The following is a 25,573-nucleotide window of genomic DNA, read 5'->3' on the forward strand; positions in this document are numbered from 1 at the left end:
CTTGTTCGCAAGGTCGATTATTATTTTAAATTCATCTTTTTTTGGATACCACGGTATTCCTAATACTTTAAGTGATTCAGTTTGTGTGTTTCCATTTTCAACACATTTTCTGAGTTCTGGGATGGTACCTGCCCATTTGGGAAACTCATACCATCCAATTATCACATCATATACACACATATCGGATTGTAAGGTTTTTGCTCCCATTGCAAACATACTTTTTTCATCTGCGCTTAGTTTTAGCAGAGTCTTGATTGCTATATATGGAGCTATAGCTGTTCCGTATTTAATGTTATTATTATGTTTAGGAGATAAACGTTAAAATGGGTCCAATTCGGTTTCACATTTTCCTAACAAGTGAAGCTGTAAATGCTAGGAAATGCTCTCTGTAAACATCAGCCCTGCCAACAAATCCGACTTTCACCTCCCAGAAGGTGGGTAACATAGTTATCTGCCGGGTGTCTCCTGGGAAAATTACTTAGTAAACTGACAAGAACAGGTGAAAGCGAGCACTAGGCGCTTAATCCAGATTTCGTTGGTTAGGAAGCGCGCGGGCGGTAAATCCAGATACGTCTGATTTTTGACTAACGACAGTTTTTTAAACCTGGCAGGAGGTATAAAATGTACACATGAATCATTTGTGGAATGGGGAAAACAAAAGGATTTAGTACCCCAGATGGTAATCTAGCCACGTTGCAGAATCCACTCTCTTCAGAGGTCGGCTTTATGGATTCTGGGGAGAGCCATTTATTGCACTTGATTAATCCGTTCAGGTGGAACGCGAAAACCCGGCGTTCGCCGTTCCGAACACTCTAGCTCCACAAACCAACAAGGAAATAAACATGAGTAAAGCTCAAGCCAAAAAATGTGATGATCAAAATGCTTACATACATAAAAGGATTAGCCAACTAGAACAGCCTTGTGAGGCTTTGAAAAAGAGGCTCTTCAACTGAGGACTAAGACTGAGAAGCTAGGGAAAGAGAAACATGGGTATGACATAATGATAGTAGACATAAAGAAAAAGACACCCACTCAACAGATGAGGAAGAACTTGCCAGAGAAACAGGTTGGATCCTAAAGCAAAAGAGGTCCAGTAAAAACAGAAAAGCGGAATCATCTCTGAAAGTGGTCCAGATGACGATCAACGCTGAGTGGGCGGATGTTCCTGATTATAAAAATAGAGGCGATGTCACGAAAAACTCTAGGCCGCCTCCAGTAGTCATATGTAATGTGGATGACTGTAACCAAATAGAATCAACATTAAAAAATAAGGAGATCAATTATAAGATTAAAATTATGAATAAAAATCAATTTAAGCTCATTGTAGATTCCGAAATGGATTACAGGAATCTTGCCAAGGCCTTGAATGGATCTGAACTAGCATGGCATACTTATGAAAACAAATATGCCAGACCAATAAAAGTCATGGTAAGAAATCTTCACCTCAATTGTAAACCGGAAGATATAAAAGAAGACTTAAGCTCGAGGGGTTACAAGATCTTAGATGTAACAAATCAAATTAAAAAAATAAAAGAAATTTAGAAAAACATTACGAAATATGAAATCGATCAAATAAACAGGATGAAAGTGAGGATACAGGCACTTGAAAGTATCGGACTATTCCGCAGTGTAAAAGGTCTCAAAGGTTTGGACACACAAAAATTTCGCATGGGAGAGCCAAATGGTGTTGAATGTTCGGGCAGGCACTTAACCGCAGATTGTAGTAAGCCAAGGAGTACTGCAGCAGAGTGTTTCAACTGTTTGGAGACACACCCAGCAAACTATATGGGATTACTTCTAGCTAAGGAACTGCAAAAATACAGAAATAAGAACAGCAACAAGAACTAGAAGAAGAATTCTGACCGGCCACCAAGGCAATTCACCTCGAGAATGGTCTCAAAAGATGTAACATACAAGGACGTTCTCCAAACGAAAACCAATGACAGTGGCACAAGCAATAAAGCAAGTGCTAGTGACGTGAATGTTTTGCATAAAATACAAAATATGATGCAAAACAAGCTAGATATGATGGACCAAATCTCTCAGAGTTTAAGCATTTTGGAGAGCGAGGGAAAAAAATCGAATACCAAAAAACCTGGTAAATGATGGCACGAAGCTATTTTAAAATAACGGCATGGAATTGCAATGGTATTGCAAATAAAAAGGCAATGCTTGAGGTTTTTCTTCATACACAGAATATAAAAGTGTGTCTCGTGACTGAGATACATATGACTTTAAGAAGCAGAATTCAGTTTCGAGGTTATAGAATTTACAATTCTAACCACCCTCGAAATATTGCGAAGGGCGAAACGGCGATAGTAACAAAAGCAAATATAATGCATTGTGATCTGCACCAGATGCAAGCCGAGGGAATGCAATTGACAGCGGTTTAGATCACTTCGACTAAGCAAAAATTTTGTAGTAGCTTCATTGTACTGTCACCCCAGATTTAAAATAACGACACAAATGTTTCAAAACGTTCTGGGCGACCTAGGCGACATATTTGTGTTGGCTGACTGTAACGCCAAGCACACTGATTCGAGTTTAAGGCATACTTCAACCAGAGGAAGATTACTGAAGACAGCAATTGACGGCCCGGGGTACCTTTTTTACTCTACTGTGAAGTCAACGTATTGGCTAACCGATGTTAATAAGTGTCCAGATTTAAAAGATTTCTTCATAACACAACGGATTGCGAAAAAGTATGATCTGAACTCCGACCATTTGGTGGCTATTCTTAAACTTATTTTATATCACATACATACATATATCTTCCTGTCGCACTATACAACAAATAATGATCATGGAATTAAAATTATTAATACATTTTGTTACTCTACACCACTCTTTCATTTCTATTTATTAGACGAATATACTAAATATTTTTTTTAATGATATGAATTATCAGAATCACAATTGTTATTATTTTTTTACTGTTATATACAAACTAGAATAAATTCGTATATGCCTATACATGCAGAATATTATTTCATACAGCTGTATACATTCAATTTACATAGAAGCAAGTACGCAAAAAACATTCAAAAATACACATGTACACATAATTTATATTGTCTAATATGAATAAGATCAACACTCATGCGTACACATATAATTATATCATAAAGCAAGATTTTTATTTTACTGAGAAAACGTACCTGTATGTAAAGCCCTTTTTTCCGAATTTTTGATGTCGTTTTTCTTCTATACCACAGGTTGTAAAAGTCTGAAATTGAAACAGCTTTTAGACACTAATAAATAGTTCACTTCCTCAGAAGAAATTTTTTTTCCCACCTCCAAGTTATCCTCTTTCGAAATTTGTAAAAATTTAATTTTTTGCACCTTGTATTTCCGAAACCGCAAACTTTTTAAAATACCAATAAACGTAGAAATCTAACCATAATTCCATGCCATTAAAAAGTTCAATTATTTTTCTTAACACACTCTTTAAATTTTTTTTCAAAGACTGCATAAACCGTTCATCCTAAATATATGCAATCCTTAATGAAATAGTTTGGTATATGAATAAAAGTAAATTTAATAGTGTAGTAAGTATACCTAGATTGTTTTTAGAAGTAGTATTTTCACTGGTTGAAAAGAAAAGTGCTACAATACACACCATTGGTTTGACCCAACTTTATTTGTTTTAAAATTTAAGTTCATGTTCATTTCAAATCAGGACTCATTGATTGACGATAATGGGCACTGCGGGTATGTGGATGTAAGTTTAAATTTTCCTTTCCTCATTAAATGAATTACTAATGTGCATATATTTATATTTTAACACGTTGAGTCTCGAGACCGGCTTGGAGATGACCTGGCAGAGCATGTCATCCGCCACTGGTTGGGGCGTCGGCCACCAGCTACCCCAGTGTGCATATTGCTACGACTCTTAGCTTCAGCCTGGGTTGGGTTAAATAGAAGTAGCAGCTTACCACCAATGGCCACATATCACAACCAGAAAAAAAATTATGCACACGTTGATATAAAAAGTAAAAAAATTTAGTGCGATTGCAAAAAAAGATATAGTTGAATATAACTGGAACACATTGTAGTGAACCAGAACGTGAAACATTGCTATAGGGTACACCACACGGTACATGACTGCGCTGGCAGGGTGACGAATCATCACTGTCCCGAGCCCTACCCTTCCATGAGTCTCCGATGTTGTTGAGACTCCCATTATTTGCTCGAAAAACCCCTAAATTTTAGACACCCCAAATAGTTTATACACACATTCAAGGTGTTTTTGTATAATTTTAGGAGAATAAGAATATAATATGAATAAGTTGTAATGATGAAAAAAAAATTAAATTTTCGTTAAAGATTGTTTTCTTTCCTTTAAATTTATCCTACGAGATAAGAAAAAAAATCATAAAATTTAATTGAGACAAAAAAACTACAAATTCATTTATTATATACTTTGTTAACATTCTTTATTTAAGTTTCAGTTCCTACTTTTATTAAATTATAAAAACAAAATTATGTGTAGAATTATTTAATACAATTCAATTCAAAAGAATTTTTTTTTTCTTTCAAAAGTAATTTTTAATATATACAATTCAAAAGAATTTTTTTTTCTTTCAAAAGTCATTTTTTTTTGGTAAAATGTATACACAAGGAAATTAATCAAATATACTAATTTTTAATATAAATTCAATATTGAATTTGAAATGAGGAAATTCTTAAAGCTTAAAAAAATCCTTATTTAAAACTCTTAGTTTAATGTCACAAAAAAATAATAACTTTAATTAAAGATTGTAATAATTTTGCTTGATTCGATATAAAATCGTGAAATTCAACAATATTGAAATTAAAAAAAATTTAAAATGAAATGACCAAAACACCAACTGAAAGCTTGCGCTAATAATGCATGTGCTAATGTAAAGTAATTACAAAAACTGTTTTTTTTTCAGGCCATGAATATAGAGAAATTAGTATTTTACAATAAATTAAATTTGCACTTTTTTTTTCTTTTTCTACATTGACGCTTACATTACATTACATTCTTTGGACGCAAATAAATCTGTTAAATTCATTTGCGACGATTGTGTATTATATATTCAAAATGTTGATATGATTTTACAAAATATAGATTGTGCGGTAAAAAAAACAGCGATTATTTAAATGAATATAAACAATTCTTGTTTTTCTTATCGCATTCTCAAACGAGAAAAGATAAAGTGCGATAAGAAAAAATAAAGTTGAAATTATTGGCTTATTAAAAGCCATTGAAGATAAGTACTTGGAGCGCTTAGAAAGTATAAAAGGTGCTCAACAAAAAGAATTTGATAAAGTATCGAGAATAGCCGAATTATTCAAAACGGACACTGAAAAATTGAATACAGTTGTAAACAAAAGTTTATTGAAGTCAGATGAACTTTGCAGTGAACTTAAAAAAGTAAAATCAAATGAGGCCAAATTAAATATAAGTGAAAATATTTCATTCTCGGATATTGTAAAAAATGCTGATGCAAATAAAAAATTTCCGCAAATAAAAAAGGAACTACCTTTGATCATCAAACCTATAGCAAAACAAAAGTGTAATGTTACAAGAGCAGATATACATAAGAAGGTCGATCCAAAAGACTTTAAAATAAAAAATATTGAAAATAGAAAGAACGGTGTGATTGTTGTTGAAACTAATGATAATCTAGAGAGGAAGAAAATTAAATTTGTACTTGAAGGTAACCTGGATAAAAATTATGTAGTCGAAATTCCTTTTGAAATAAAACTTAAAATTGAAACAGTGCACATTGGCACGAAGTACTCAGAAGTTGAGTTAATAACCAAATTGAAAGCGCAAAACCATCATCTTGAAGCGAGTGAAATGAAAATAATTAAAGAAAAATATAATGCGATTGTCGAAGTTGATAAAGAATCTTTTTCTAAAGCTTTGCAAAATGAAAAAGTTTCTATAGGATGGGAACGCTGCAAGATATTCGACGCGTTGAGATTGCTTCGGTGTTTTAAGTGTCATGAATTCAATCACAAGGCGGCTGAATGCAAAAATGAAGAGAAGTGTGTTAATTGTTTAGGTAAACACAAAAACCGTGAGTGCAAAAAGGAGAAAGTTAATAAATGTATTAACTGCTTAACTGCGAATGAGAGGTTAAAACTAAACCTTGATGCTACTCATGAAACACTAAGCAAAAAAGGTCCAGTTTATTTAAATAAATTAAACATGCTCAAAAAAAATTCCAATTGGATACAAGGTGAAACATTTAATCCATGCATTCAAACAAAACCAAGTGTTACTACAAATGATAATATAAAATCCAGCTATATCAGTCCGTTATTCACACCTATTGCAAAATTAACCCAAAAAGCGCTTGAGCATGATGATAGCATGTATGTACTTTCGCGTTTGAGAGATTATAGAATATACAATAATGTAAGACTTTACTTAGCATACCTATTTGATCAAAATGATGTATGTGTCGATGGTATAACTCAAGTGAATATTAAAGTTTTAATCAACCAAGAAGGTTTACCAACAGACTTAGTAAAGCTACGAAATATCTATGATCAATTTCACAAAAAAATTGGGATTTCTCAGAAGGAAGTTGCTAATGACTTGAAGACCTATAGAAGTCACATGATAAGCAAGTACAGAGAGCATCTGCAAAAGACAAGACTGGCTTTACATAATTATAGGAAACCCCTAGGTAAATGATAATTCAACAAAATAACTTAGATTTAGATTTTGTAATTGTAGTAAGCAGTAATTGTAGCTTAAATTGTAGTAGTGTTTTTGAATTTTCCTCTAACACTAATTTGTTTTTTATATACATCGAAACATAAGAAGCCTAAGACAAAACTTTGATTTGTTGCTAGTTCATTTAGAAACATTTATTAACAAGCCGGACTTTATTTTTATCTCTAAAATTTGGGTTTTTGAGAACGAATTAGTGGAGTATAATATTCCTAATTATACATTTTTTGCTAATACTAACGAGTCGTATGCTGCTGGTGGTATGGGTGTATTTGTAATAAATTGTTATTTGAATGCAGATGTTACATATTATACTTTTGCATCTGCTGATATTTTGAAAATTAATTGTAAAATTAAGGATATTTCGATTTCTTTTATATGTGTGTATAGATTACATAGTTGTTCAGTTAATATATTTCTTAATGAGTTTAAAAAAATTTGCTATATAACATAAATTCCTCTAATTTAATAATTGTTGGTGACTTTAATCTAGATTCTCTATCTAATTCTGAAAATGTTGACTATTATCTTTCAATTCTAGCCGAAAATGGTTTATTTCCTTTTATTAATGAACCGACTGGGATTAGTTCTGGGTCTTGTCTAGATCATATTCATGGTCGTTTCGATACTATTCCTTTGCAGTCGTGTGAAAAGGGAGTTTTTAATTTTGAAATTACAGATCATTGTATGACTGGACTTCTTGTTAAAACGTTAATAGTTGAAAAAAAGAAAATACTCCTGATACTGCTACAATTTCAAAAATAGATTATAATAGACTGAACAATATGCTAATTTTTGAATTTTGGGATGATGTTTATAATGAACAAAATGCTAGTGCAGCATATAATAAATTTATTTGAATTTTAAGCAGTTATATTTCCCAATGTACATTTAGTTATAGTCCTCGTGCGAAAAATAAAAAGTTAAAACCGTGGATAAATGATATTTTGTTGAGAAAAGTAAAATTAAAGAACAAATTATGTATCAAATTATATAAACATCCATCTAATTCTAGGTAAAAAAGTCATTACAAAAAGCTGTGCAAATTAATAAAAAATGAAATTTCTGAATGCCGTGAAAGATTTTGTCGTAATGAATTCGTTAAATGTAATGGTGATATAAAGAACGAGTGGAGACTAGTTAATAACTTGCTCAATAAGAACTCGAAAAATAGTAAGAAAATAGAAATAATACAAAATGGACAGTCGATAACAGATGAGTTTCTAATTGCAAATGAGTTCAATAATCATTTTTCCTCGGTTGCTATAAAGTTGTCTTCTGATTTAGGTTCTGACTTTGAATATGATATCACGGAAGTAAACAGTGTTCGTAACAGCTTCTATTTTGATAGTTTCTCAGTACCTGAGCTTCTCCAAATTATTCTGCTGGGTTTGATAATATCTCCAATAAATTATTGAAGGAAATTGCATTTAATATTGTCGATGTTCTGGTGTATATTTTCAACTTTTGTGTGCTTTCAGGATTATTTCCCGACCAGCTACAATCTGCGGTTGTTATTCCACTGTTCAAAAAAGGGGTGGAGTCAGACGTTAACAACTATAGACCTATTTCCTTGCTTCCTACAATTTCGAAAATTTTCGAAAAGGCAATGAAAGCTAGTATTTACATTGTAGTATTTAAATGAATTGGAATTTTTTAATTCGAAACAATTTGGCTTCAAAAAAGGCGTATCAACTGAAGATGCTTTATTAAATTTTTGTTCTCAAATAAATTCAGGTCTGGACAAAAAACTAAATTGTGCAGGTCTATTTGTTGACGTTACTAAAGCTTTTGACATGGTGAATCATAAAATTCTTTTCAATAAATTGTTTGCGCTAGGTTTTCGTGGTTTTATATTGGATTGGTTCAAATCTTACTTAGAATGCAGGACTCAAAGAGTCAAAATTGGTAGCAAATTCAGTAGGTTCAGTATGTTAGTTTGGGAGTTCCCCAGAGATCTGTTTTGTCACCAATATCATTTCTTATATATATAAAATCACTTTTTGATTTGGAATTTCAAGGTAATTTAACAGCTTTTGCTGATGATCTTGCCATTTCCTATTCGTGCAACAGTCTGCTCAATTTAACGCGTGTAATCAATAAAGATCTTAGCTTATTAAGATATTGGTTCTTCCGACATAAGCTAATTGTTAGTGATAAAACAAAACTAATGTTTTTTAATCTTATGCAAAAGGAACTTTCTGATGTTAATCTTGTTTTTCATTCTTCTCTTTGTTAACATTGTACATTCTGGCTGTAACTCCTCTTGCTTTATAGTAGAAGAAGTTAATCAAATACTTAGGTGTGTTTATTGATAGTGTGTTGAATTGGTCAGCGCACACAAATGCCATTGCGCTCTACTTTGCGTTATTTTTATCGCTTAAACAAAATTTGTTCGCAGAAAACCCTCTTGATGTTTTATTATGACATTTTTCATTCTAAGTTACAATATGGCATAAGTTGTTGGGGTGTTACTTTTAAGAATAAAATTTATCCCCTTCTAATCTTACAAAAATGTGTAATTAGAAAAACTTGCAATAGACATCGTTTATTTCATAGTATGGGTTTATTTAGAAGTTTGAAAATTCTTCCAGTTAGACAACTTTATTATTATAGGGTTTTAAAGGTTTTTTACATAAGAGGAGGTTACTTAAACAGTAGGGCTTCAAATCGCTTTGGTTTGCGCATTAATCAGAGATTCTTAGTTAATGTTCCAGTTTTTAGAACAACAAATTACCGAAACTTTTTTGATATAACTTCTGTACGCTTGTTTAACAGACTTCCACAACCAATACATGCTATTAGAAATTTAAATAAGTTTGTCAAAAGTATAAAAGAATGGTTTTTATGTTTAGAGCATAGTGAAGTAGATAATTTGTTAACCAATCTAATTTAATATTTTTATTTTTATTGGGTATATTAAATTTTATATAATAAATTTTATTTAATAAAATCTATATTTTTGGTAAATTATATATTACGTATGTATAAGTATATAATTTTTTATTATACAGGGTGTCCGGGACTCAACGGTATTCTCGAAGCAGGGTGATATAATACATGCAAACGAACAAAAAACACCTAGTGACATTTTCCTTTTTGGGCCCTTGTTCTCGAGTTATGGGGCCTCAAAGTTGGAACATCCAAAAACCAGCTTATTTTCACATTTTTATTTATATCTCGGGAAATGTGACAGGTAAATCCAATCTTGTGCACTCGTTTTAAAGCTAATGAAATCCTCATTCTAACGGTTTTTTAGAATAATATCAAAATACGCAAAAGATCAGAGGGTGAACATTACTTGGATTATGACTAATTTATCGATTATAACTAATTTTTTTATAAATTTGATCCTCGTAGACACGATATTCCTGAAACTTTTGGAAATATTTTGTGGAAAAGAAAGGTAATGCAAATGTCTTTCGTTTTGGAAAAGAAAAAGTACATGTTAATAATGCATAATACTGCGTAAAGATTAAAAAAATTTGTTTTTGTTTGAAAAATACGTTGTTTTAGTTAATTTTCTAAGGTTTTGGCCTCAGTTTTCGTATGATAGACATGTTATCTCTAAAATTTTTCCCAGATTATGTCATATCAAAATGAAGGTCAGAATATAGAGCTCGTCTTTCTGTAAAAAAAATGATAGGTTGATAACGTTGAATTATGAGTAAATGACGGTTAAACGAAAATTTAAAAAAATATTTTTAACAAATTTTGACTTTGCACTTGAATATCTCTAAAACTAAAAAAGTATTTGCAACCGCTGGTAAACCGTTAGAATGAGGATTTTATTAGCTTTAAAACGAGTGTACAATATTGGATTTACCTGTCACATTTCCCGAGTTATAAATAAAAATGTGAAAATAAGCTGGTTTTTGGATGTTCCAACTTTGAGGCCCCATAACTCGAGAACAAGGGCCCAAAAAGGAAAATGTCACTAGGTGTTTTTTGTTCGTCTGCATGTATTATATCACCCTGCTTCGGGAATACCATTGAGTCTCGGACACTCTGTATATATTATAAGTATATAATTTTTTATTATATTGTACTGTTAACTAGTAATTTTGTAGATTGAAATTAATAATTGTAATAATTTAATATTTTTTCTATAGAGTATTTGTATTATTATGCAAATGTTGATTTAAATAATAATTTTTAGTAACATAATTAGGCATTTACACTATTTTTCCTTAAATAATAATGCCGTTTTCTTATTCTCTTAGTTTAAGTAAAAAATTTTGTAATAATTCAGAGAATAAAGTATATTAAATAAATAAATAAATAAATAAAAATTTATATTATGTTTTTTTTTCTTTGTATGGTACCAATTAAAATTAAAAAAAAATTTACGGACTGGGCCCAGTACTTACAGGTGCCTCGTTCCTCGGGACTCCATGCTCCTCAACAAACTCAAAGTCTCCTTCATATTTTTTCATTTTAAATTACACATATATATGTATGCATGTATATTAGATATTTCAAAATATTTAGATGTTTTTGTATTATACACAGATCATTTATTATTATTATTTTTTTTTCTTTATTTCTTTTTATAAAAATAAAGTTGGATCAAACCAATGGTTTGTATTTTAGCACTTTTCCCTTCAACAAGTGAAAATTGTGCATTTAAATGCAGTCTACGAGTATGTATACCTATCACACTATTAAAATTATTTTCATTCATATATAAAACTATTTCTAGGATTGCATACATTTAGGATGAACGATTTATGCAGTCTTTGAAATAAAGCAAAAATTAATATAAAGTGGGGTTAACATAATGCTCGATTTTAAGGATTAAGTGTGTGAGTTAAGAAAAACAATTATATTTTTTAATGTTATGGAATGTTTAATGTTACGGACGGACGGACAGAGCGAAACTAATAAGCACTTTTTTTCAAAAATTTTTTGGAAAATTGCTAAAAAAATGAACAATTTTTGAAAAGCTTTCATAAAAAATCTTGGAAAATATTTAAAATATTCTTTATGTAATTTTCCTTTATATATACATATATGTATTTTTTTTATAATTTATTTAGGATTTTATATTATTATTATTATTATTATTATTATTATTATTATTATTATTATTTTTCAATATTGTTCAATATTATCCATAATATATGTATGTAAGTATTTTCAAATTTTATCTTTTTATATTTATATATGATAAATTCATTTTGATTCGAAATATAATATTAATTAATTGTACATAAAATTCTTTTACAATATATTTATGTAATATATAAAATTTCATATACATATATAGGCATGTACATATATATAAATTTAATAAAAAAAATCAACTTTAATTTATTTTTTTTTTATTTTTTCTTTCTCTTATTTCTTTTTATATACTACAAAAAAAATTAATCATTTTAATTATAATATTTTTTTATACTTTATATATGATTAATTTCACCAGAAACAATATTATTTATTTTGTTCTACGCCTAACAATTGACCATCTACACCTAACATCTTATTTTTATACCCTGCATTTCGTGAAGGGTATATTAACTTTGGTATGGAGTTTGTAACTACTTGAAGGAATCATCTGCGGTATGGACATATATATATATTCTTGCTCAGCGTAAAATTCTGCGTCGATTTAGATATGTCCGTCCTTCCGTCCGTCCGATCGCACGATAACTCAAAAACGAATAATGCAATCGGCACCAAACTTTCACAAGTTGTTTCTTTTGTGCCAAGGACGAACCCTATTGTTATTGGACCAATTCGGACAACGGGTTCGGGTAGCTGCCATACAACTCAAAGAGTTTATTTTAATTATTTCAAAAAACTATATCTAAAGATATATCTGAAGTTTTGGTGGAATTGCTTGACAGGTTCGAGTGGCTCCCATACAAGTCCAAAAGCTTATTTTATATATTTGGAAAAATAATAAAGTCAGATTCATAAAACTTGGCAGTTGTGTGTCCAATTATAGGTCAAAGATATTTCTGAAGTTTTGGTGGAATTGCTTGGCAGGTTCGGGTACCTGCCATACAAATCCAAAAGCTAATTTTAAATATTTGGAAAAATAATAAAGTCAGATTCATGAAACTTGGCATTTGTGTGTCCAGTTATAGGTGAGACATATCCGTGAAGTTTGTATAGAATGGTTTCACAGTTTATAGAATGGTTTCACATGTTTGAGTAATTGCTATACAACAACGAAAGGTGCAGGGTATAATTCAATCGGTTCATACCGACTGAAACGTTTTTACTTAATTTGAAATCAATTTAACATGAAGAAAAAAAACTTCCACCACTCATACATACACATCAAAAAAACTCTAAAATTCCTACCGGTAGAACCGTATGATATTCAACTAGAAATTTCGATTTAAAAAAAATCCTAGTAAAAAAAAAACCCAACAACAATAAATCAGACATGCCAAAAAAAAATTACATGATCCGATATTTAACCCTACATAGGATTCTACCTAATATATAATACAATTCAGGCAATGTCCGACTGTACATATTTTGTTTTTGTTTTCTATGAATGTGTACTCGTATGTAAATGAATAGCATTGGGTATGCATACATATATAGGTTGTATGTACGCATACAAAATCACTTTGTAAAGCAAAAGAAATTCAATTCCTATATAAATAAAGTTGGGTCAAACCAATGGTTTGTATTGTAGCACTTTTCCCTTCAACAAGTGAAGATTCTGCTTTTAAATACAGTCCATGTATACCTATCAAACTATTAAAATTATTTTCATTCATATACAAAACTATTTCTAGGGTTGCATATATTTAGGATGATGTCTATATGTAGTCTTTGAGATAAAGCAGAAATTAATATAAAGTGGGGTTAACATAATGCTCGATTTTAAGGTTTAATTGTGTGAGTTAAGAAAAATAATTATATTTTTTAATTTTATGGAATTTACCGTTAACTTTTTGCGTTTATAGAAATTTGAAAAAGCTTGCGGTTTCGGAAATATAAGGTGTCAAAAATTCAAATTTTACAAATTTCAAGAGGCGATAACTTGAGAGGGGGTGGAGATGGAAAAAAATTTTCTTCTAACGAAATAAACTATTTATTAATGTCTAAAAGCCCCTAAAATTTCAAGCTTCTGCAGGCTGGGGTCTAGAAGAAAAACGACATCAAAAATTTGAAAAAAAAGGACTTTAGATAACGGTAAATTTGAACGGCCATTTTGTTTTTCTAAAGTTTAACTATAGTATACCGCGGTAGGGGAAGCAAGCGGCTGCCTTTCTGCGTTTGCAAAATTTCAAAAATGCTTATGGTTTCATTGCAACAAAAAGTTAAAAAAGGCCATTTTTAGGGTTTTGGGGGGGTAAAACTTCTATAGGGGGGGAGATAGGTAAAAATTTTGTTCTACACAAATAAGTTTCTAGTAAAGATCTATGTACGTATCAAATTTCAGCTTTCTATCTTCAAGGGTGTAGAAGTTTTGTAAACAAAAAAAGTGTCCACGGACGGACGGACGGACGGACGGACAGAGTGAAACTAATAAGCACTTTTTTTCAAAAATTTTTTGGAAAAGTGCTAAAAAAAGAGGTATGGGGATTTTAAATTGCGTTACTGCTACCTAGAATAGAGCAGTGTTCTGAAGTTCAACTTTTGATCTTGAAGTTAAATGTTTTTCTAAGAAAGAAAACTTAGTTTTTCGAATAAAGAAAATGTTAAGTACCTAGCCCATAACAACATAATAAAACTTATATGCATTGAATCATTGTCGAACATACATACGCGGAGATAAATTTGAATTCTACTAAGAAACATAAAACTTAAATATTTTATATACTGTGAGTACCAAAAGTAATTGTACACTTATAGATTGTAATTTTAAAGTTCAATATTTGTTAAAATAATGGTCTTTTACAAAATCTAATTTAACAAAAATTTTATTTAATTCATTATTAACAAAAACGAGTAAAAAAAAAAAACATGAAAAACAAAAATAAAAAGTTTTACAACAAAAGAATAAAACAAGTCCAGTTTTGAGGCGTCAAAAGAAATTGTACACCTTAAAAATTTATATGTTTTGAAGCAAATTTAGTATTTGGTTTGTTTTCCTTTGGCTTTTAGAACATGTTGTAGTCTGTCTGGCATAGATCGTACTAGTTTTTGTGTTTCCTCTGCGGTTATTTTTTGCCATTCTTCGAGTATAACTGATTTCAACGACTCCTTGCCCGTTATGGCTCTTTTTCGTATCCTCCTGCCCAAAATTTCCCACAAATGTTCAATGGGGTAAGATCGGACGATTGAGGAGGGTGACCCAAATGTTTAGGTACGTTGTACAATAACCACTCTTTGACTATTTTGGAAGTATGCTTAGGATCATTGTCCTGTTGACAAACCCAATTAGAATTCAGCTGTAGTTTTGAAACGCTAGGCCGTACGTTTTCTTTTAAAATATTCAGAAAATCAAATTTGTTCATTGTACTTTCTATAAAAACTAAGTTTCCCACCCCTGCAGCAGCCATACATCCCCAAACCATTATGCCACCTCCGCCATGTTTTACCGTTTTCAAAATATTTCTTTCATTAAATTCTTGATTTTTCTGTCTCCATATTTTCCCTTGTTTTTTTATACCAAAAATTTCAAACTTGCTCTCATCAGTAAAAAGAACATTTTCCTAGAAGTTACCATCTTTATTTTCGTACTTTTTCGCGAATTCTAGTCTTTTTTCCTGATTAATTTTTGAGATATATGGTTCTCGTCGCGGAGACCTACCGTGTAGTCCTTTTTCACGTAGTGCTCGTCGTATAGTACTAGCACTTACAGGTTTTTCTGATGTTTGAGTAATATTTTTAGATGTTTTTACTGCACTTGCACTTGGGCTATTTTTGACTTCTCTCACTATTTGTCTTATTTCTTTATTAGAAAGTCCTTTTTGGTCTACCAGACTTTTTGAAGTTATCAATTTCATTAAAATTTTTATACATATTTGTCTATAACATATTTTACTGTATTATGACTTCTATTGGTCGTATTTGCTATATTTCGTAAGGATTTACCTTTTTTGTGCAAATCAATTATGATTTGTCGGGTTTCTGTCAAATCAATTATGATCTGTCAAAGTTTGTTTTCCCATTCTTACAAAAAATGAAAGGTAATAAAAAAAGCAGTTCTATATTTCTCAAATAATATAAGAAGTAAGATCTCAGGTAATAAAAATGAGCCAGAAACGTTTTGGCACGATGTGTTTATCAAAAAATATCATTCGCTATTGATTTAACCGGGAGTCTCCCTTATTTTCAATAAATAGAAACATAAATTTCTCAAGTGTACAGTTTCTTTTGGTGTCTCAAATCTGGACTTTTTTTTTTATTTTGTTCTTATACTTTTATTTTTGTTTTTTATGATTTTCTTCCTTACTTGTTTTCATTAATAATGAATTAAATAAAATTTGTGTTGAATTAGTTGTTAGGCGACGATTTGCGCTAACATTTTATGCAAGAACCACCAAAACCACTAAAATTTTATTATTGCCTCTTTTCAACGCAATTATTATTTTTCCTTTTTTTATATAGAATAATTATAAGAAAAACAACTTCACTTTTGTTTCTTCTTTGCAATTCATGTACTAACAATTTATTAAATTTATTAACAAAATTTAATTTTCTTTTAATATGACTTTATATAAACTAAGTATATTATAATTTCAATATAAATTCAAAATGGATAAGTTCGATGCGACGGTTTTTCTAATACTGCATTCTTGATCTGGAATTTTCCATTCTATTTATAGATCCAGAAAAATTTTATCCAAACGGTTGTGCAACGGTGATGTTGACACCTAGCCAGTCCCACTTTTTTGGTTGATAACGTTTTCTTGTACATAAAACAGATGACGCAGTTCACTGAGCTTGAAAAATACAATGTAATTTTATATACACTGCGCCGTGATTTGTTGTTGTAAACACTCTATATTATGTATATACAATATTTTTCATTTCATTCGCTCGTTCTTTTTTATTTCACTCCACCACACTTGACAAATAGCTGATATGATTAATTATTGATCGATTATGTCATGCGGCAACACCCATCAAACTGAACGAAAGCTATTGAACGAATCTTTTTTTTGTCTGCAAATGTCAATATTTGATTTATAAGAGATAAACAAGTAAAATGTGGTGTAGTGTTTTTGTTAATTTATTTTGTTTTAAAAATTAGGAAAAAAATTATGGAACAAAAGTTCCACAAATATTACAAAATTAATATAAATAAACACGAGATCAACCACGACAGAAGGACTGACTGCGCTGGACCAAAATACCCAGGACTAAAACGATTGCAAACCTGCAACATATTCAACAGGTAAGTTGAAGTTTCTTTTATGTTTGATATCACAACGGAACATTCTCCCGGCCTTGGCATCTGTGGCTGAAGATGACAAAACGATGTGTTGATGTTTTTCTAAAGTTATCCATGTGGTAATGGTAATCGGTAAGTGTATCATTTCCAATCGAAAATGCTTTGAACATAATTTCCATATTCTAAGGCAGCATCCTTTTAGGTTTTTAGGTTCTAACATCTATAAATAGAGAACGTAAAAGGATGGAAGGTTATAGCGCCTGAGCTCGCTTTCCGGAAATCTAGGATGTGGAATTGGGGAAGGAGAGAAAAAAAAAAATAAATTAATAATTGGAAATTTTTGATCAAATAAAAAAAAATTATTAATTAAAATTAAATATATATATAGATATATTCAAGTGTAGATTCGAAATATTGTATTAGGTGCATCTTCTAGTATTAAGTGTAGATTTGCAAAATTTTGTATTAGGTGTTCTCCTAGTATTAAGTGTAGGCCCGCAAATTTGATATAGTGTAGGTGCATAATTCTGATACAGTGTAGGTGTATAATTCTGACATAATGTAGGTGCATAATTCTGATATAGGGTAGGTGTATAATTTCGGTATAGCGTAGGTACATAATTTAAATAAAGTGAAGGTGCATACTTTACGTTCGCGATTTTTTTTTTTTGCGTACGATTAATCATTCTCGATTGATCAATGCGATGTTTCGGTTTCGTTCGCCCTTGAATGTATTGGTAGTAAGCAAATCTTCACTATTGAACGTTTTAGTGTCCCATTCTTCGTCTTGATGGTAACTACTCGAACTAGTCCATCTGGACCGGGGTGAGTCTCGATGATGCGACCCATCAGCCATCTGCTTGGTGGTAAATTTTCATCTTTTAGGAGGACCAAGTCTCCCAATTGCATGTTGTCATGCCTTTTAGTCCATTTTGGTCATTGTTGTAATCTGCACAAATATTCGCGGCTCCAACGGGTCCAAAAGGTTTGATACAGCTTTTGAAGCAGTTGCCATCTGTTCAGCCGATTTTCAGCAAAATCTAAGATTGAAGGTTCAGGTGGCATGACAATTACGTCGCCAATCAAAAAATGCCCAGGTGTTAGAGCCTTATAATCTTCTGGATTTCTGCTGATTTCGCATAAGAGCCTAGAGTTTAGACAGGCCTCAATTTGCGCTAGAGCAGTTGCCAATTCTTCATAAGTTAACTTAATATTACCGAGTACTCTCCTTAAGTGTTGCTTGGTAGATCGTGCTCCAGCCTCCCACAAACCGCCGAAATGAGGTGAACCCGGTGGTATAAAATGGAATGCCACACCTTCATTTTCGTGCGACTGTGCCAACTCTTCTTTTAATTGCTGTAGCATTTGTTTGTGTTGTTTGGCAATTGCTTTATTGGCCCCAACAAAATTAGTGCCGTTGTCACAGTAGATAGCTTGACATTTGCCACGTCTGCTGCTAAATCGTCTGTAAGCCGCGATGAAGCCTTCACTACTAAGATCCGTCACCAGTTCTATATGTATGGCCCTTACTGTGAGGCATATAAAAATTGCAATGTATGCCTTGTACATCCTAGGATTTTTACTTTTGTGGGTTTTGATTTCAAAGGGCCCGCAGTAGTCAACTCCAGGGTGTGTGAATGGTCGTGCAGCCCTGACTCGAAAAGCTGGCAAGTCACCCATTAATTGGGTTTGAACTGCCGCGCGCTGTTTGTAGCACGTTATACACTTGTGTATCACTTGCCGAATTTGGTTTCTTGCGCCAATAATCCAATAGTTCCTATTTAAAACATTCAGCATAAGTTGGGCACCACCATATAAAGTTTTGCGATGAACCTTTTCCAACAATAGTCGCACAAAGGGACTTTTATCGGGAAGAATAATAGGAAATCTTTCATTGTAGTTTAATTCTGAGTGACGTAAGCGACCTGCTATGCGCAATATTCCACTTTCGCCTAAAAAAGGGCTTAGTTTTGACAGACTACTGTTTCCATTTATAACTTTTCGTTTTTGAAGCTGAAATATTTCATGCGCAAAATGATTGATGCCCTTGAACAATGCGTATCCATGTAAATACACTTGCATTGAATTCTGTTATAAAACTGCCATCATGCTTAACTTTCTTAGCAACACTCATAAATCTTCTCACATAGCTAGTTACTCGTATTAAATTCGTAAATGTGGACAACCTATTTTGTAACCCTAGAATATTGTTATCAAGATGATCGTTAGTGAGTGTACTGTAGCAAGTTGCTGATTTACGCACTTCTTCGTCGGTGCTCTCGCATGTGGCTCTATTAGGACAAAATTGTTCAGGCATGCTCAACCATTCAGGTCCGCGCCACCATAAGTCCAGATTTGGCAGTTCTGAAGGTAGAACACCCCGCGAAGCACAGTCTGCTGGGTTCTGCTTTGACGGTACATGTCGCCATATATTCTTTCCCAATAAATGGTGGATCTCAGCAGTCCGATTTGCCACAAAAGTAGTCCATTTACTTGGATGCCCTTGAAGCCAGGCTAAAACAATCTGGGAATCTGTCCAGGCCCGTACCTCTGACCAGTTCGTAATTTTCAAAACGCAGATCATCCGTCTTATTAATTTTGCTAACAATGCTGCTCCACTCAGCTCTAGTCTTGGTAAAGAAATCGTCTTTATTGGAGCTACTTTTGACTTTGCCGCCACCAGACTAATTTGCCTGTTACCGCTTTCGTTTTTGACTAGCAAATAGACAACTGCCACATACGCTTTAATTGACGCATCACAAAAACCATGTAGTTCCATTTTACATGCCGTCGAGGTGTAACTGAACCATCTAGTAATCTTGATCTTTTCTAATTCTGTAAGACTTGATCTGTAGTTCTGCCTTTCATCTTGTAGCGCCTTTTCCAAATCATCGTCCCAGCCCGAACGAGACAGCCATAATTTCTGTATCATTATCTTGGCCAAAATGATACAGGGTGCCAGCCAACCAAGCGGATCGAACAATTTAGACACTTCTGATAGAACTGATCGCTTTGTCCATTTCGAGGCTCCATCCTCCAATTTGGTAATTCTATACGAGAAGTAGTCGTTGGCTGGGTCCCATTGCACTCCTAGCGTCTTTACCGTTTCTGCATCCTCTATTTGCAAAGTCAATTTCTCGGTGCTCCTTAGGAACCTCCTGCAGTAATGGTGCCGCACTTGGTGAGCACTTACGTAATGAAAATCCACCCGAAGCCATCATGTTGATGAGTTATTTCTGAAGTTGTAGTGCTTCTTCAAGTGAATCTGCGCCAGATAGCAAATCGTCAACATAAAAGGACTCTAATGTAGCCTGCGATGCCAAAGGATATCTGATCCTTTCATCTGTAGCCAGCTGCTTTAACACTCGCGTAGCTAAAAAGGGTGCGGATTTAGTGCCAAAAGTCACGGTAGTTAATTTATAATCACAAATAGGTTGTCTAGGTGATTCTCGCCAAACTATTCGCTGACAATCGGTGTGTTTAGGTGCAAGTTTGATTTGTCTATACAGTTTTTCGAGATCGGCTGTAAAGGCAACTTTATATTTTCGAAATCGGAGCAAAAGAGTGGCCAAGTCGTCTTGGATGACTGGGCCCTTCATCATCTTGTCATTCAAGGATGAGCTGTTAGATGTGGGTCGCGACGCATCGAAAACAACTCTTAATTTCGTGGTGGAGCTACTCTCCTTGACGACACCGTGATGCGGTAAATAATTGGAAATGACATTTTGATTTTCATTTCTCAACTCGATTGGTTCCACCTTTTGCATATGATTCATGTTGCTATACTCATTAATGCACTTGATATAATCCTCTTGAAGTTGTCGATTTTTGCAAAACTGTTTTTCCATACCAAAGAGTCTGGCAACTACAATGTGTCTCGAACTTCCTATTTCAATTGGGTCTTCTTCTATGAATGGTAGCTCCACCTGGTATCGTCCATCTACAGCCCTTGAATGTATACTGCAAAAATGTTTCTCGCATGCTAGCTCCTCTTCAGTCATCATTTTATTTTCTGGTATTTCTTCAAGTTCCCAGAACCTCTTCAGAGTTTCATTTAAATCCGACTGCATGTGGAAGTTGTTTATCATTATTGTTGGAACATCTTGTAGCTTTACAGTTCCGGACAGGATCCAGTCGAAAATCGTATTCTGGGCAATCGGCCAAACGGATCCTTTCTTAAACCGTCCAATATTATTTGGTCAAAAACGTCAGCACCGATGAGTACGTCTATTTTTCCCATCTTGAAGTATTCGGGGTCAGCTAAAGTTAATCCATTCAGGTGTGGTCACTCTTGCACGAAGATGTCTCGCTCTGGCAACAAGTTCGTCAATTTTTGAAGCACTAATCCCGACACCTGTACTCTTGTAGAGCCACTTGCACTTTCAATTATTACTCTGACCCTAACCAATGATTGGCCAATATTTGTTTGTGATACACCGTGTATGTCAGCGACTATCCTCTGCTTCTTTAAACTCAAGCTTTGCACCAGTGACTCTGTTATAAAGGAACTTTGTGAGCCGGGATCAATCAGCGCCCCAGCTCTTTGATATTGGCCCGTAGTAGGTGAAACAACTCTGATATATGCTGTAGCTAGACCTGTTGTCTGGAATTGATAGCCGTGCCGCATGTGTGGACGTTATGACTACCGGGTACAAAGACTAGTGTCAAAGTGGACAACTCTGGCGCCATCGCTGCTGCTTGCTGTGAAGTATGTGCGGCGTGGTGCGCATGTACTTGTGGTGTAGTTGTAACTTGTGATGAGGTTCGCTCTCCCTCATCCTCTCGGTGTAGTAATGTATGGTGACGTTTATGACACCTGTAGCAGCTCTGTTGGCTTGGGCAAGTGGTCATCATGTGTCCCGGCTTCAAACAATTTATGCAAAGCCCCCTAGTTTTTACTGCCTCCAATCGCTTATTTTGACCCAGTCTTGAAAAGGCCTTACACTATCGTATTGCGGCGTATGTGCGGCTCTACAAAACGGACATGAAGCACCATTATTCGTTGACCCAGATGTAGCAACATGAAATGAAGTGCTGCCCCTATTCCGGTTTGAGTCGTTCTGTACTTGACTTCTTGAACCTGCAAATAATTTTCTAGCTGCTATGGCCTCCAATGTGCGGAACCTTGTTTCTAAAAAATTTTCAAGCTGTCGCCAAGTTGGTAGCTGCTTTTCGACGCTGATGCTTTGTTCCCAAAGCTGATGCGTTTCCATTGGTAGCTTCTGGACTATTAGGTAAACTGTAATTGGATCCCAGCCTTCCACATCAATTTGTAGATTTGTGACAGCTTGTAAGCATTCATTTGTTGTGTCTAAAAGCCTCCTAACTGCAATGGCTGATTCCTGGTGCACGATCGCCTGGCCAAGAAGCCGTTTCAATAGCGTGTTGACTAGCACCCGCTTGTTGTCGTAACGCTCCTTTAGCATGTTGAATGCAGCCATGTAGTTGTCCTCTGTCACCTGAAAAGCTCTTAGCCATTGTTCGGGCTTCCCAGTAAGATGCAACTTTAGATACTGCAACTTTTGTACTGCCGGAAGAGTTTCATTATTGTGGACCAGGGACCTAAAAATGTCGTAAAAGGAAGGCCATTTCTGGTAATCACCATCAAATTTTGCTAGCGTTATCTTTGGCAGGTTTATCGCCACATTTGAAACCTCTTTTCTCATGCTTATTCTATGGTTCGGATCCACTTTCAAGTCAATTTCAGCATCTATGGACTGATGACTAGTTTGGAAGAGCGTCTTTATTTCATTAAACACGCTGTTTTCGAAGGTACGGGCACTTTGCGCTCTCTGCATTCCTATCTGTATAAGAGACCACCAAATTCTGTCGATGACGCTTCTTTATCTCATTATAAAGGGTCTCTATGTCGTTCAAAACTTCCTCATAACATCCCTTTGGTTTGTTTTCTCTTTTATCCCTAGAAAAATGAGTTACTATCTCCTCTATCAGGAATTTATCCGCCAATTGCAACTTAATTAACTTGTCCACGTTAATCCCTATGTACCCATATGTATACCCAGACCAATTCCGTACCAACTAGATCCCAAACAAATCAATTAAACAATTTAAACACTCAAAATAATATCTTTATTTTCAACTATATATATATATTTTTTGTCTAGTTTTATTGAAATTACAACTATTTTATTAATTAATTACAACTAGTGTCAAATAGTTCCTTTAAATATTAATTTAATTCAATCTGAATCACAAAGTTTTATTTGCAAAGTACCACGCAAGTGTTCATAAAAAAAATTTTAATATATATTTTTCTCTCCTTTTTTTTCACTAAAACTTATTGATAAATTATTAAAATTTTATCCCGAAAAATTGTTCCTTTTTTCTTTTCTAAGCTCTCTATTTAAACCGCCAAAATTATTTTAGAAAGATCTTAGTCAAATCCACCAGTAAAATTTGTTTCAAAAAAAATTTAAACCATTTATGTAAAATATTTTCATAAAGAAAGAAATCCTTATATTCAAAATATCCAATTACTTTGTATGCAATTTAAAAAGAAAATAATAGAAAATGGAACGAACTCACTATAATTTCTCTCTTCCTCTTTTCTAAGTCCAATGCCTGATTCCAATTGGCGCGACTCGCGAGACCGATACCGAAACCGCTTCTCACCTCTACACTACAAAATAAAATTGTTCAAAGTTTTTTTTTTGTTCTACACTAAATATATTATAGTTTTTTTTTCATTATTTCTTTTTTTTTTGCACCACAAAGAAATTCCACCAATAGTCTCTTCAATATCTCAAACACTTTTCTAATTTCGTACCAATTGTTAATTATATGCAATTTGTAGTGTGTTTTTTAGTTTGTTTCACTAAATCTGTTCTTTAGTTTAAACTTAGTTTTCTTTTTTGCACACTACACTACTTTTATTCTAGTTTTTTGTCTTAAATCCAAATTTTTTGTGTTTCTTTTCATTTTTTTTTTTTAATGCCGCGAATTTTCAATATAATCCGGCTCGAAGGACCAAAAAATGTTAGGCGGCGATTTGCGCTAACATTTTATGCAAGAACCACCAAAACCACTAAAATTTTATATTTTAGTTTACCACTAAATTTTACCACTAAAATTTTATTATTGCCTCTTTTCAACGCAATTATTATTTTTCCTTTTTTTATATAGAATAATTATAAGAAAAACAACTTCACTTTTGTTTCTTCTTTGCAATTCATGTACTAACAATTTATTAAATTTATTAACAAAATTTAATTTTCTTTTAATATGACTTTATATAAACTAAGTATATTATAATTTCAATATAAATTCAAAATGGATAAGTTCGATGCGACGATTTTTCTAATACTGCATTCTTGATCTAGAATTTTCCATTCTATTTATAGATCCAGAAAAATTTTATCCAAACGGTTGTGCAACGGTGATGTTGACACCTAGCCAGTCCCACTTTTTTGGTTGATAACGTTTTCTTGTACATAAAACAGATGACGCAGTTCACTGAGCTTGAAAAATACAATGTAATTTTATATACACTGCGCCGTGATTTGTTGTTGTCAACACTCTATATTATGTATATACAATATTTTTCATTTCATTCGCTCGTTCTTTTTTATTTCACTCCACCACACTTGACAAATAGCTGATATAATTAATTATTGATCGATTATGTCATGCGGCAACACCCATCAAACTGAACGAAAGCTATTGAACGAATCTTTTTTTTGTCTGCAAATGTCAATATTTGATTTATAAGAGATAAACAAGTAAAATGTGGTGTAGTGTTTTTGTTAATTTATTTTGTTTTAAAAATTAGGAAAAAAATTATGGAACAAAAGTTCCACAAATATTACAAAATTAATATAAATAAACACGAGATCAACAACGAAAGAAGGACTGACTGCGCTGGACCAAAATACCCAGGACTAAAGCGATTGCAAACCTGCAATATATTCAACAGAAGTTTCTTTTATGTTTGATCAAATATATGTATGTTTGTTATATGCTTTAATTAGTTTCAATTTTAGGTTGAGATAAAAACTTGCGCAGTTGGATGCATATTGAATTCATCAGATAAGTACAATCATGTTATTGTTGTGAACTTTGTATTTTTTGTTGTTGTTGCTTTTTTCTTTTAGGAAATGACCTGTGCCCGTGACGTCACGAGGAAACATTAGTTTTTGTAAAAAAACACTATTTTCGTAAATATTAAATTTTAGTGTTACAAATTGCAAGTGTACAATTACTTTTGGCACTCAGAGTATATATAGCTACTTCTCAGGTACCAAAAAGTACGGGTACTTCTAGAAGGGACAAAAGGCATTAGATAGGGTTTTGCCTCAAGGGTCCCAGAAAAATCTGACATTGGAGCTTTTTAGCCACGAAATAGCTCTATTTTAAGATTTTCTGAAAAAATTTTTGTATAATAAAAGCACGTTTTTCTTTTATACTTTTTATAATTAGAAACACAAACCAAGAAATAAATTTTTTTTTTTTTATCAATTATTATTGCAACTAGAACCATTCGGTCTATCTAGCAATCCTTTCTTCGCCAGTTCTAAAAATCACGTTTGTTG

The 25,573-nt window shown here is 32.9% G+C and overlaps 2 protein-coding genes across 2 annotated transcripts; both read right to left on the reverse strand.

Annotated features, from left to right (window-relative positions):
* Positions 1 to 19,047: 19,047 nt before the first annotated feature.
* LOC129614822 (uncharacterized) lies at positions 19,048 to 19,956 on the reverse strand. Its single transcript, XM_055529722.1, has one exon. The coding sequence runs from the start codon at positions 19,954 to 19,956 to the stop codon at positions 19,048 to 19,050; it is 909 nt and encodes a 302-aa protein (XP_055385697.1).
* A 298-nt stretch (positions 19,957 to 20,254) lies between these two features.
* LOC129614824 (uncharacterized) lies at positions 20,255 to 21,112 on the reverse strand. The gene has a single exon (XM_055529723.1). The coding sequence runs from the start codon at positions 21,110 to 21,112 to the stop codon at positions 20,255 to 20,257; it is 858 nt and encodes a 285-aa protein (XP_055385698.1).
* Between the last annotated feature and the right edge of the window lie 4,461 nt (positions 21,113 to 25,573).

The sequence above is a fragment of the Condylostylus longicornis genome, unplaced genomic scaffold, assembly GCF_029603195.1.
Source record: "Condylostylus longicornis isolate FDR11 unplaced genomic scaffold, ASM2960319v2 ptg000121l, whole genome shotgun sequence".
In the NCBI taxonomy this organism is placed as follows: Eukaryota; Metazoa; Arthropoda; class Insecta; order Diptera; family Dolichopodidae; genus Condylostylus; species Condylostylus longicornis.